The following is a 13,618-nucleotide window of genomic DNA, read 5'->3' as shown; positions in this document are numbered from 1 at the left end:
CACACACACACACACACACACACACACACACACACACACACACACACACACACACACACAGGAACCTATATATATATATAGGAACAGATGTTTGAACTGGAAAATTCATTGGACCAAAACAATGGAAAATGACTAAAAATGAATAAAAGTAAACGATTAGGAATCTTGGACATTTTAAAAGTAGCCATGTGGAATGTGTGAAGCATAACAACAAAGGAATTAGAACTGGTAAAACAACTAAATACTAAAAATATTAATATAGCCATGATAACAGAAACAAAAAAGAACTTAAAGAGAACAAAAGTTATAGCTGGTTTTACTATGCTATATAGTGGAGTGAACCAACAAATCAACTTCTAGTAGTGTCGCCATTTTAATTGATAATAAATGGAAAAATAGAATATGAAAGTAAAACATTTCAGCTACTTAGGCACGATTTTTACTGAAGATGGTAAATTAAATATAGAAATAGACAACAGAATCAACAAAGCTGGTATGGTAGGAAGTCAATTGAATAAATTCATATGGAGTAAGAGAGAAATTAGTTGGACTAAATTAGCTGTATACAAGACAGTGTTCAAACCAATTTTAACTTATGGATCTGAGAGCTGGGTCAGAAGTAAAACACTTGACCAAAGAAAGAGACTGCAGATATGAGAGTCATGAGAAAGATTAGAGGCATAAACAGATGGCATCAATGGCAATATCATATTAAAAACGATTATATTAGGAAAGAACTTGACATTGTCAGCATCCAGGAATGCGTTAGCAGAGCTAATCTCAGGTGGTATGGTCACTTAAACCGAATGGCCGATGAAAGATTAGCAAAACAAGTGTTCTCTGCCAGGTTGGCAAGAAAAGGACCCAGAAGAAGACCAAGATATAGGTGGACTGATACTGTACAATGTGCCTTAGACGATAGAAATATAAGATCTGATAATGATAATATTGGAATCTTGACAAGTAACAGACTGATTTGAAGGAAAATTGTAGATTAGGAAGTTAGTAATGATGTAAATTTTTCATGTAGTACTATCATATCCTGTACACCCCTTGAAGGTACATGGCAGGAATTGGATGATGATGTAGAATACGAAAGTAAATTTTGTAAATGATTGAATTATAACAGTTAAATAAAAAGAAATATAAGCTACTTAAATCTCATAGGGGAGTATGTGCCCCTGAAGAAGGTAGGAAAGAAGAGGCCGAACAATTTTATGAGGAACCACAAAAACAGTTTGTAGTTCCTCATAAAATCAAAACAAGAAATGTAATAAACATGACTATATATATTAATAGCAGGAGATCTTAATGCTAGAGTTGGAAATAATAATCCCAAATGTCTTAGGAAAATATGGAGAAATTTGAATGAAGAACAATGGTCAAGAATTATTAGACTTCTGTACTTTCAATAATTTCAAAATAGCCAATATTTTTTTTCAAAAAAGAATATAAATAAATATATTTGGAATGGCAGAGGAACAAGATTTATAATTGATTATATCATTACTAATCAAAAACTAGCTCCACACGTGAGAGATGTACATGTTTACAGAGGAAGTGGAATCTTTTCAGATCATTATTTAGTAGTCTCTAAAATGCAAACATTAGCAAAATGGAGAAAGGAAGTAAATAAGAAAAAACAAGAATTAGAACAAGTATACAAAGTATATCTATTACAAGAAGAATGCATTAGAATGCTATGAGGATTGTTTGAAAAGTTTTGTAAAAAAAAATAAGTTAAACACATTTTTTTTTTGAAAAAGTCACCTTTATTTCTCAACATAGTCTCCATCGAGGTCTACACATTTTTTCATCCCATGTAAAAAGTAGGATTTGTCAAATTGTGCGAAATAGTCATTGACAGCCTTGATGACATCTTCATTCGAAGAAACTTTTTTTCCCACCGAACCAAATTTTTAAGTTTGGGAACAAGAAGTCACACAGGGCCAAGTCCAGAGAATACGGTGGATGTGGAACCAACTCGAACCTCAATTCGTGCAGTTTTGGCATTGCGATGGCCGATGTGTGGACGGTCTTGATGAAAGAGCACTTTATTTGTGTGCCAATCTTGGCCATTTTTTTTCTTCAGTTCTTCTTTTAAATGGTCCAACAATGATGCATAATAAACTCCTGTTATTGTCTTACCCTTTTTCAAATAGTCTATCATGATAATTCCTTGGGAATCCCAAAAAAACAGTGGCCATCACCTTCCCAGCTGACAAAATGATCTGTTTTTTCGGTGCTCTCTCACCGGGCATTGTCCACTGTTTTGACTGCTGCTTGGACTCAGGTGTGTAGTGGTGGATCCAAGTTTCGTGTACAGTCATGAATGAAAGCAAAAAATCCTTCAAATTGCAATTAAATATCACCAAACACTGCTTTGAAATGTCTTTTTGCATGCGTTTTTGATTGACAGTCAATAATTGTGGCACCCATCATGCATACAGCTTTTTCATGTGCAATTTTTCGTGCAGGATATTATACACCTGTTCAGTTGAGATGCCTACAATCTCACCAATCTCATACACTTTCACTCGGTGGTCTTCCATAACGATGCTATGGATTTTGTTAATCATTTCCTTCGTAGTGACCTCAGTCAGGCGTCCAGAGTGCACTTCATCTTCGATGGACTTACAACCACATTTAAATAAACTTGTTTATCCAAAAATAAATAGTCTTTAATGCTGGTGCAGAGTCCCCATGAACTGCATCTAACTCGCTTTGATTTGCACAGCCATCCACTTCTCCAAATAAATGTGTTTTATCACTGCATGAAACGCGTTTTTCTCCATTTTTATGAAAAATGCAAACACGGTCATTTTAAATGTTTGCCAAACAAGAACTACACTTTGCATGTGGCTAAAATTTTGCCATGGGTCATGAAAAAGATGATACATGCCGACACTGGTATGAACGAACAAATTGTGTCGCTGTCTATTTGAAATTTACCAAACTTTTCAAATAACCCTCATATATCAATCACGATTAACAGATTACCTAAAAGAAGCCCATGTGAGTGAAGACAAAGCAGCTTCTGAAGTACTTGGAAAAAAAAAATATTAAAAAGAAAAACATTAAAAATCTGGAACACAGATATAGAAAATGCAATAAAGAAAAACAAATGGCATACAAATCACTTCTTCAAAAACATACAAAGGAAACAAAAGAAATATAGCTAAAAACCATAGTACAGAAAGCTCACCAAGATTCTTGGGACAGATTTATTAATAAAACAGAAGACAGCCAATTATGTATCAATAATTGATTAGTGCTCACTATGATGTCAGTAACATCATAGTGAGCACTAATACTGAACAAATAAAACTCCATTTACTGGGTTTCCACATAAGAGCAGCAGTACTCAAGCCAAACATCACAACAACGAACAAGGCGGCTGGTCTGCCCTTGTGCAGCGAGCATGTGAACTGGACAATTGACCAGTGGAAAACAGTACTCTGGAGCAATGAATCAAGGTTCACCTGTTTCCAGTGATGGCAGGGTATGGAGGCAGCCTGGTGAACACTTGTTACCACAGTGTGTTGTACCAACAGTGAAGTTTGGTGGTGGAGGAGTAATGGTGTGGGTCATTCAGCTGGTTTGGAGTGAGACCACTGGTCATTGTCTGTGGTTCCATAGTTCATTACCTTGATATTCTGGATAATCAGGTGCTATCTACACTGTGGAGTTTTTATGGAACATATTCGTGTCACTATTAAGATGACAATGCCTCGTGCCACAAAGCTGCAGCTGTTATGGAATGGTATGAAGAGATGGATGTTAAACAACTGCCCTGGCCTGCACAGTGACCTTGAAACTTAGTGTTTGTAATGACAAGTCTTCTATGTCATGAATAGGATATGTTTGATATTCATTTCTTGCTCTGCTGTTTAGGTCCCCAACAAGAACCAACTTTTCCTTTTTCTTTATGTCAGTTGCCTTCTCTAATTGCCCAAAAAACTACTGTACTTTTTCCTTACAAAAACTTCTGTGGGACCATAGACAAAGAAGTGTCATTGTTGTCCAGTTTTCCATTTTGAAATTGCCCATATCAATACTTGAAATTGCTTACCATTCAAGAACTTTATTTTCATGTTTAGTCTTGACTACAACCACTTCCTTTCCATGATAGTTATTGCCCAATGTAACATCAGCAACAGCACCTTTGTAGTACAGCTGGAGGAATGATGAGACATGCAACCCACCTCAATCATAAAAGAAGAGTTAGATTCTTATAATGACAACAGGAATTTTTATTCAAGAGGATAAAGATTCCTCTGGTCATTATGAGAATGTGCTTACCCTCTTGGGCTTTCTCAGCTGAAGGTGAGTAAGCCTTTGATGGTAGTCAAAACTCCCAGAAATTCAGATTGTTATGTTGATAATGGCTATCTTCAATATTACAGAATTTACAAACAGAATAAGAGATTAGCAATGGGTTTGCTACTGGTAAGCCATGAGGATACACCATAGCAAATCTGTATATACACACGCTGTGTGGGTTTCCTCCCATTTATGTAACTTTGAGCATTAAGAGACCCATGTTTTAATTGGTTATACTTAGTGATCCAAAATTCAAATTTCAGTCAAGTGTTTGGAAATGCAGAAATCTGTTCCTGCCACAAAAATCTCACATGGCACATGTGTATGAAATGCTGATATTATTTTTTGACTCCAAACATGTATTCAGGTGGAATACCTGGAAACTCTGACAAGATATTATGCAATAATTAGAGTGGATGAAACAATGGTTATTGCTTTAAGGACATTGCACAGCTGTATGATGCACATGTGGTAGTTCGTGATCATCAGCGTAGCTCCTTTAGAATACCTTTTGCATTATCTCAATCTCATTTCATGTGATTTTAAGATGGTTCAAATGTTTAAAGATGAGGATAAGAAATTTTAACTCAAAAATGAAGCAAACCACAAAACCCTCTAAAAGCGTTTGTGTGTGAGAGAGAAATGGTTGAAGTACTAATGCAATAAATGAATACCATGTGGAGAGATGTGGTTAGAGGAAGCTTTTCTCAAAATGTCAGTATGTAAATAAATATTTTCTATCTTAGTTTGAAAATTTTCAGATACAGTTTATAAAGTTATAATAGTAAAATAAAATTTATACAATATATTAAAAATCCTATTAATTAAAAATTTAATTTCAATATAATAATATATATAATAGTCTGCATGGTTAGCCTAGTGGCTATGCTCTTTGCAGTCATATGCCTGGGGAAGGAGTGTCCTAGGTTTGATTCCTGTTGATGACTACGCAGGGAAATTAAGGATCTTCCTTAGCCATAGCCAAGTTATTTGGTCTTAGGCGTGGACAGCGGGGTTCCCCCCCCCAGTTTATCTGGGGTTTTTCATCCCGCAAGCAGGCAAACCGGCCCCGTGAAAAAACACACACACACAGATACAGTCGTGAATATCGCCCTTAGGGGATGCAGCAGAGGAGTGGTGAACTGGCTGCATTAATATGCCAGTAATCCCTCATTAGGAGGGGACTCAACCCATCCTAGACAGATGAGAAGGATAGGATAGAAATATATATAATATTTTGCCACATATATATCTCAGCATGGCAGTTTATGTATTTATTTATTCTTATGGCAAAAAGAATACAATGCAGCTGTAAAATAATCATAATTTACAATTATGAATCTTTTTACAGTTGTTTCTCTATTCTAATATATCATTAGTTTTGGTTTTGCAACACCTTTATCGCCACTTGCGATGTAGCAGTTATTGATATTTTTATTGTCAAAATGAAATATAAAGCATTTGAAAATCTATGTACTTACTAAATTCTGATAGTTATGTTACTTTCAAACTTTTTTTTTTATTGTAATTTAAAATTTATGCTAACAGAGATGTGTCAGCCATTATATATAACTTCTTGCTTGCCATTTACATGCAGTGCACATGCTTACCAAGGAGTTTGATGGGTGATTGACAGCTGATAGAGAGAGAGCTTTCAGTATTGGAGTAACGAGGAAAACAAGTAGAGAGCTAATGAAAATTTGAGAATGGCACCTGGAGAATTTTGTCCTTAGGAAGTATTTAAGTTTTACGTGACAGTCGGGAGAATGTTAATAGAAGATTCCAAAAAGGAATCGTAGAACTGTGAGTGTCTAAATTGGAGAAGTCGAGATTGTCAACATGTATTTAGTAAATAAAGTAAGATATTGGTCGACATTCTAATCAAATGTTCGAGGAAATACTGAAATGAAAATTTTATATTCTGTCTTAAGAACACCGGATTACTATGGAAAAAGCAGTTGGTGAAACTTGAACAGTAAAGTGGCTCAACACAAATAGCTCATCTTAGATATGTATTTATGAAGTAGTAGAAGAAGCTTCTTTCTCTGGTATAAAAATTAGTAAATTGTGTAACAAATAGAATTACAAGAGGTAAGAAAATTTATACTTCAGTGAGAAAGGAGGAATGATATTGTATGCTACATAAGGGAGATAAAAAAAAAAGGATCCCAGGAAAAAAAAGAAAATTTTTATATTTTTGGAAAGGCCTAACAAAGAAACTGACTCTGAACATTTTTGTTATTGTGAAAATAAGGTGCTTAGTCTGGTAGACTTGAATAAATATATGTCAAACATAATAAATTTAGTTTAATCCTTTATCCAAGTGTGAGCAAACAAAGTTTGCGCCTGAAAGTATCTTCAGGACTGGGGTAAGGTGGTACAACACCGGGGAAACTCCTTGCAAATGTGGAGCAAGCTACCAACACTCCTATCTCAGTATCTCCTATAATGCAAAACACATCTCCTTGAGGATATGTCTAATGTTATGCATTAAGCGAAGGGCCACTACCCAGACTAGTTTCGACCTTTATTGAGGTCTCTTCAGTGGGAGCCAGGCCCTAGTGGAGATACCAGGCAGAAGCATTAGCAGGTCATCTCCACCTATAGGAGTTGCCAAATGGTGTGCCACCCTTTTTTTTTTAATAAATTACTCTGGATTTAGAGAAAGATGTTGAAAGTTTATTTTTCACTTGGTTAGAGTATTACAAATTTAGTTTTATCCTTTATCCAAGTGTGAGCAAACAAAGTTTGCACCTGAAAGTACCTTACCCCAGTCCTGAAGATACTTTCAGGCGCAAACTTTGTTTGCTCACGCTTGGATAAAGGATTAAACTAAATTTATTATACTCTAACCAAGTGAAAAATAAACTTTCAACATCAATATGTCAAACAATTCAGTAATAGAATGAGTAGAGAATGAATGATTTTAATATTTTGGGATAAGAAAATCTCTAAAGTGTAGATTTATTTTAAGAAGGCCTTGGATCCATTTAATTTTGTAGTTATTTATGTAATTTTATTTAAATTTATATATTGTTTTAGTTTCATTAAATGTATATTTTTTTTATTTGGTCTTGAGTTAGTGATTTTCTGGATTGCACCAATCGGATTTGAGCCTTTGTGTAATTAATAAACACTGGAAGTATAAAAACAATCTCTTTACAGAAACAGTAAAGGATAAACTAAACAGTGGTGCAGCTGACAGCTTTTTTTTTTTTTAAATAACTGGAACAGCTGATTACAGAAATTAATAATAAATAGCAATTTGCTACATATATATCTCAATATGGCAGTTTATTTTTTCTTATGGCCAAAAGAATACAATGCAGCTATAGGTCAGTAGTCCAGAAAGCCAATCCAGGACCTTATCTGCCACTTCATGAATGTCTTGGAGGTTACCATGAAATTACCACCTTGGGCAGTCATTCACAATATGAGTGAACATCTTGGATATGGGGGGGGGGAACAGTCACAATAAGGGTAGTCTGACAGTTTCCATTTGTGTAGTGGTAGTTGCCACATAAGAACCCTGGTTAGTTCTTATGTTGTTGACAAATGACCAAATATTTTTTATTTTTTTTTTATTATCCCATGGTATTATTACACCAGATCATAGAGGTCAAGTTCCTGTATTTTATACAGCACCTTTTCTGGGTTGTTATAGAGTTCACATTTGGAAATATTCATACAGTTTAGCAAATGCATTGGTGATGCTTCCTCGATGTTACAAATTTTGCAGGTGGGGAAGACTTTTATGCCATTGCTAAACTTGATTGGTCTTGAGGTGAGAGATCATGGTAGTGGCACTGTGATTAAACTTGGAGTTGATGGTAGCTCCTGGATTTTCTGCTGAGTACCAGTGGTGATTCATGTCCTGAAGAATTGTTCTTTTTATGTTTTCTTTTTGGGTGGTTTTAAAAAGATCGAAATCTGTGGTATCACTTGATGTTGCGGCCATTTTTGCTACTTCATCTGCAGTTTCATTTCCTTTTAATCCCACATGGGATGGAATCCATTGGAAGATTATTTCGGAATCCTTATGTAGTTTATGTTTTTTGCTATGTCTCTAAGTATTTCTTGATGGCTAATGTAGCGGTTCTTAATAGCTTAAAGGGCTACTAAGGAATCTGTGAAAAATATAAACTCGTTCGGGTTTTGTTTGTCCAAATATTGCAGTGCTGTGTTAATGTCTCCTGTCATGGATACAAATGACCAAATCTTCTTAGGAAGAGCAAAACCAGACTGCAGATCATAGGGATCTTCAACCAGGAATCCATTTGTTGGGAGATTGTTGGACCAGTGCTGTTCTCTCTACATGTCAGATGTTGATGGTAAGGCAGCTGAAGAGTTTGTCCTTGGACCAGAAAGGGTTTCTTGATTTTAGCTGAAGACTAGGTGGATTTTTGAGAGTCTGGTGCAGGGACAGGAGTAGATTGCTCATTACTTGATTAAATTTTTTAATTAAGGCTTATCTTCTCCATATATTGGTGGGGCAATGCTGGATAGGACAGGCAGCCAGGGGGAGAGGGGTGCTTCTCAGTGTCCCATTAATTGTGCACATGGTAGAGTTTAGCTGGGTATCTATGATGTTAATGTGCACACTTCTTTCTCAGACGGGCACAGTATTCTGCTGCAGAGAATGTGAGGGCTGGAGCAGACGACCCTAGGACTTCTGCCCCACAATCCCAGGTTGTTTCAGCAAGCCTTAAAATGATATTATTTCTTGTTTTAATTTTGTTGGACAGGTTGGTTATGTGCCTTTAAAAGTTAGGCTTTTGTCCAGGTTTGCTCCCAGGTATTTCAGGTGATGCTCATGTTCTACCATCTTGCTACAGAAAGAAAAGTTGAGATATCGATTTGCCTCTGCATTGTTTAGGTGGAATGCTGTGGACACAGTTTTTGTTGTATTTGGTTTCTGGTACCCTGCTTGAAGTCTTTCGGGATGTTTAGATCTATGTTCAAGGTTGTTTTCATTTTGTCAAAGGAAGTAGACTGGTGTCGGATCACAAGGTTGTCAGCATACATGTTATTATTTGCTTGAGCTGGTACGTCAGACATGTAGATGGTGAAGAGTAAAGGGATAACACATAGCCCAGTGGGAGACTGCTGTGGAGGAATCTGGACCTGCTCCTTTTTCACCAATATGGACTTGGATCTTTCTGTTGGAGAGCATGGATTCATAAAGCTGGGAAGTTTTTTTTGCGCCTTATAATATTGTCTAGCTTTAGGAGGAGGTCCCTGATTCAGACTGTGTCATAAGCTGATGTTAGGTCAATGAAAGTGACTCAGGATTTAAGTTTCTTCTGGAAGCCTGCTACAATCTGTGTTGTCAGGGCCAGGACCTGGTCACAGCAACTTCTTCCCGGCCTGAAGCCAGCTTGTTCAATCAGGAGTGCTCTTTCAATGAGCAGCGAAATTCTTTTAAGGAGAATTCTTTCAAAGAACTTAAAGTTGGAGCAAAGCAAGGAGATAGGTCATAGATTCTTGACATTATTTGGATCTTTCCCTGGTTTGAGCACAGCAATTATTTTGGCTTCCTGCCATAGTTTTGGTAGTTCTCCATGGCAGTGTATGGTGGTACGTAAAATCAGCCATTTTGGGTGAAACTGGGTTAAATGTGGATAGGAGAAGACTAACTGGATAGAAGAAGACTAACACCCTCCAGCTTGGAACCTGACATTTGTTTACTGGTGTCTGACAGAAAGCAGTGCCATTCTTCTCATTAACATATATAATATATCTTATACTCTATACAAATTTAATTCAGCTGAATTCTTAATAAGCATTATCTACTTAATAAGCTTAATACAGCTTAATAAGCTTACCTACTTACAGGTATTTCACTTTTTGGTGTAATTCACAATACGGTATATCCCATTTCTTTTCTAATTTTTCTTCAACTTAATTTTCCACTGAAAATTATTAAGTTGTATATGTTATTCTAATTATTCCACATTTTGCATGCCTCTGCTGGTAAAATATGACTTGTTGGTAAAGGATAGGGACATGGAGACTCTGAGTTTTATATTTTTTCTAAGTGGCTATGGCCTAAAAAGTTTGAGAACCACTACTTTAGAAGACCAGAATATAAGATAATGACAATATTGGATAACTGAAGATATGACTAATTTGGTGGGAATGTTGATAGAAAGTTAGTAATAATGTAAGTATAGAACTGTCATATCCTGTACACTCCTTGAGAATATATATCAGAAATTTGATGAAGTTTCTCTACAAAGTAATATCTTGATCATATCTACAGTACAGTCAATAGATTTAAAATAATGTATATTATTTCTGGGAAAACTCCCATCTGAACACATTGGGAAGATGCCCAATGTGTTCAGATGACGACCACGAATAGTCGAAACGGTCCACACCCCATCAACCACATTTCCCTTTCCCCCTCCCTATTTTAAAAAATTAACCCTTTCACTTTTTTCCCCACCCTATATAAAAGTATATGTTTCTATATATTACGAAAAAAACCCGGGTTTTTCGAACTTATTCTACCAAACTGCCTACCCCCCCACCCCCACACTCTGCAGTTTTCGACATCGCAGACTGAGGAAAAGCCACAACACCCAGAAAAAGGTATGTGCAATTTTCTATTCCTTAGGCTACATATACTTTTTAGTACATCTACACTCATAATGCCCTAAGAATCCATGAGTAAATAGCCAATGACATTTAAACAGGGGTACTCCTAAACTGAAGCAGGCAAAATAGCTGTAATTATAATAATGATTTAAAATAAGCTTTGGCAGATTCAAGAATGTGTCTGCAATACCAATAGTCAACAATAATTGCAAATAATTTGTGAACAATGCTTTGTCCTGTTATTCTCTGTTTAATGCATTATTACCTCCACACAAAAAAAAATAATTTAAATTCACTTCCCTGCTGTTCAACTATTCCAAATGAAAGTGCACTTTAGAAAACTGACCCCATCTACTCCAGACAGCATTGGTTCTTATATGGTTTCTGCATTTTGGCATCTTTTTAACTACCAGTCATCATGAAAGCATGAATTTCAGACAAGCTGTAAACTAGCAGATCATGCACCATTAGGGACAGCTGAAATCAGTTTCAGGAAGACTGTTCATCAGCATGCCAATCTCTATGAAAGTAATATTATTAATGAACACCTAGCGACATCTGGGAACTAAAAAATTACTGAATGTGGCTATCCTCCTTGCATACTTAGCAACAATCCTCCCACGGCCTCCTTCTCCTCCTCCTTCAATGGCAGAATCCCTCTGGGTTAAATGTCCTCTTCCCATCTCTCTCTCTCTCTCTCACACAAACACAAACACCCAGATTTATTTGATGAAATGGCAATGGAAGCCTCATTCCTTGGTGAAGTAACATCTTTTTTATATATCATATTTCTTCTTTCCTCTCATTTCTTCATTCTTATTAAACTTTCTAAATTTCTTATTTTTACTTTAAGTAGGCATTTCTGCATAAGTTTTGATTTATTTATCTCAAGAATCTATTTGAAATAATCAACATATCAACCTTAATTTCTTGATCCATCTTACCTTTTCCTTATTATTCCTAAATTAACTGATTCTTTTGGATGAGATTAACATTTTTCAGTGCATTTCCTAAATCAACAGTTGCAGCAGATATGTGTCAAGCAAATAATCATGCATCTTTATTTCTCCCTTTCTCCTCAATTTATTATTTTTCATTTGAGTCTGAATGTGGTCAAGAGATTAATCTGGTCTTATTGTTGAAAGCATTTACACATGAACTAAAAAAAAAGTATCAGTTTACAATTTATGTGTAGAATAATTATAATCCATGTGAATTTCCATAGACAGTCATTGTAAGATTTATTCTCAAAGAAATTGCATTTAACTATTTATATATTATGAATTTCATTTTCTGGTGTGTGTGAGTGAGTGAATGAACGAATGATCATTGCCTGGTTTATTGGAACCCTGTAGCAGCTTGAAAAATTCCATATTTGGTCTCTATAGCTAGGTTTCCAGATTTGCTAACCCTTGACCATCCTTGAACTAATGTAATATAAGTTTACAAGGTTTGATGGGTAAGAGTAATATAAAAAATTAGAAAGAAAAAGAACAAAAAAAATTGGATCCCAGCAGGATATAGAGGTGTAATTAATATATAATTAATTCAGTACGTTGTTACTGAATTAATTATATATTAATTCAGTAACAACATTTCTTCTATTGAATTTGTGAATGTATGTCCTTGTCTCATTATTTATTGTATGTAAATTCTTCCAGGCAGCTCTCAAACTATGAGTTTTCTTTCAGATGATTCAAATAGTTTGATGTGCTCTATAATCAGACCTTCTAATTAGTGCAAAATGTTGAAATCTTTCTTTTCATCATTGGAATTAAAGAAAAGAAAATTGGAATATAAGATTACAAAGTTTAATGACCCAAAAATATTTTGGAGTGTAACCATTAATATGAAAATAACTTATTTTAGTTGTTTTCAGAATTAATATAAACAATACCTTAAAATAATTAGCTATAAACATTTATACAGAAACTCAGTGTTGTTATCTTATTTTATGGGTTTGAGAAATATGCCGTTCCTTTACATACTCTCTCTCTCTCATATTGATATTTTATAAGGATGCAATTAAAATATAATATACATTAATTTTTTAATGCATTATTTAGGTTCCAAACTAATTCCATTCTGGAGCTGGATCCAAATGGGAAAAGACCTAATAGTTATTTGGATCAAATATCAAATTGGTGCATGGAAAATAGCAGCAAAAGAAAAAGTTTTGTAAATAAGAGTTTGTATTATTTCTATACTGTGTTTTATAATAAAGAGCTATTTTATTTTCAAATAAACATATTTGAAACACATTCATGTTTCATACAAATTTTGTGGATCCATTAACTTTTCACAAAAATTGTCTCTACACATTTTCTTTGCATATCTAAATTACCTCTAATAACTAGATGATCATTAATTCTGTTTCATTGAATGAAACAGTGAAGAAAGAAAGGACATTTCTTGGTTTCTTTTGCTTCCTCTATTAAGATATTAACATTAATAATTTATCTTAATATATTAATATTGGAATAGTCAATTAAGATATTCATAGAATATTAAATAGTAATAGTTTTCAATTCTTTTAAGAGTAATAAAAGGATTGAAAGCATGGTATTTATTTACATTTTTGATTCTTAGTCACTAATTCAAAGTCAATATAGTAAATCCCATTTAATTTACTATTATTCATTATATTTAATTTATGGAGTAAACCACTATTTCAGATAAAAACTTTAATAAAAAA

General features: G+C 34.7%; 1 protein-coding gene across 1 annotated transcript in view; it reads left to right on the top strand.

Annotated features, from left to right (window-relative positions):
* Positions 1-13,184, top strand: part of wol (Dolichyl-phosphate beta-glucosyltransferase wollknaeuel) — a 172,075-nt gene extending 158,891 nt beyond the window's left edge. The window contains exon 9 of the mRNA XM_090412410.1: positions 12,990-13,184. Coding sequence (XP_090268536.1) covers positions 12,990-13,105 — 116 coding nt within the window. The 3' untranslated portion in view covers positions 13,106-13,184. The remainder of the gene's footprint in view (positions 1-12,989) is intronic.
* Positions 13,185-13,618: the final 434 nt, after the last annotated feature.

The sequence above is a fragment of the Typopeltis vanoorti genome, chromosome 2, assembly GCF_054136105.1.
Source record: "Typopeltis vanoorti isolate ZY-2024b chromosome 2, IOZ_Tvanoo_1.0, whole genome shotgun sequence".
NCBI classification, from domain to species: Eukaryota; Metazoa; Arthropoda; class Arachnida; order Uropygi; family Thelyphonidae; genus Typopeltis; species Typopeltis vanoorti.
The sequence above is the reverse complement of the archived record's forward strand: the minus strand, read 5'-3'. Positions and strand labels throughout refer to the sequence as shown.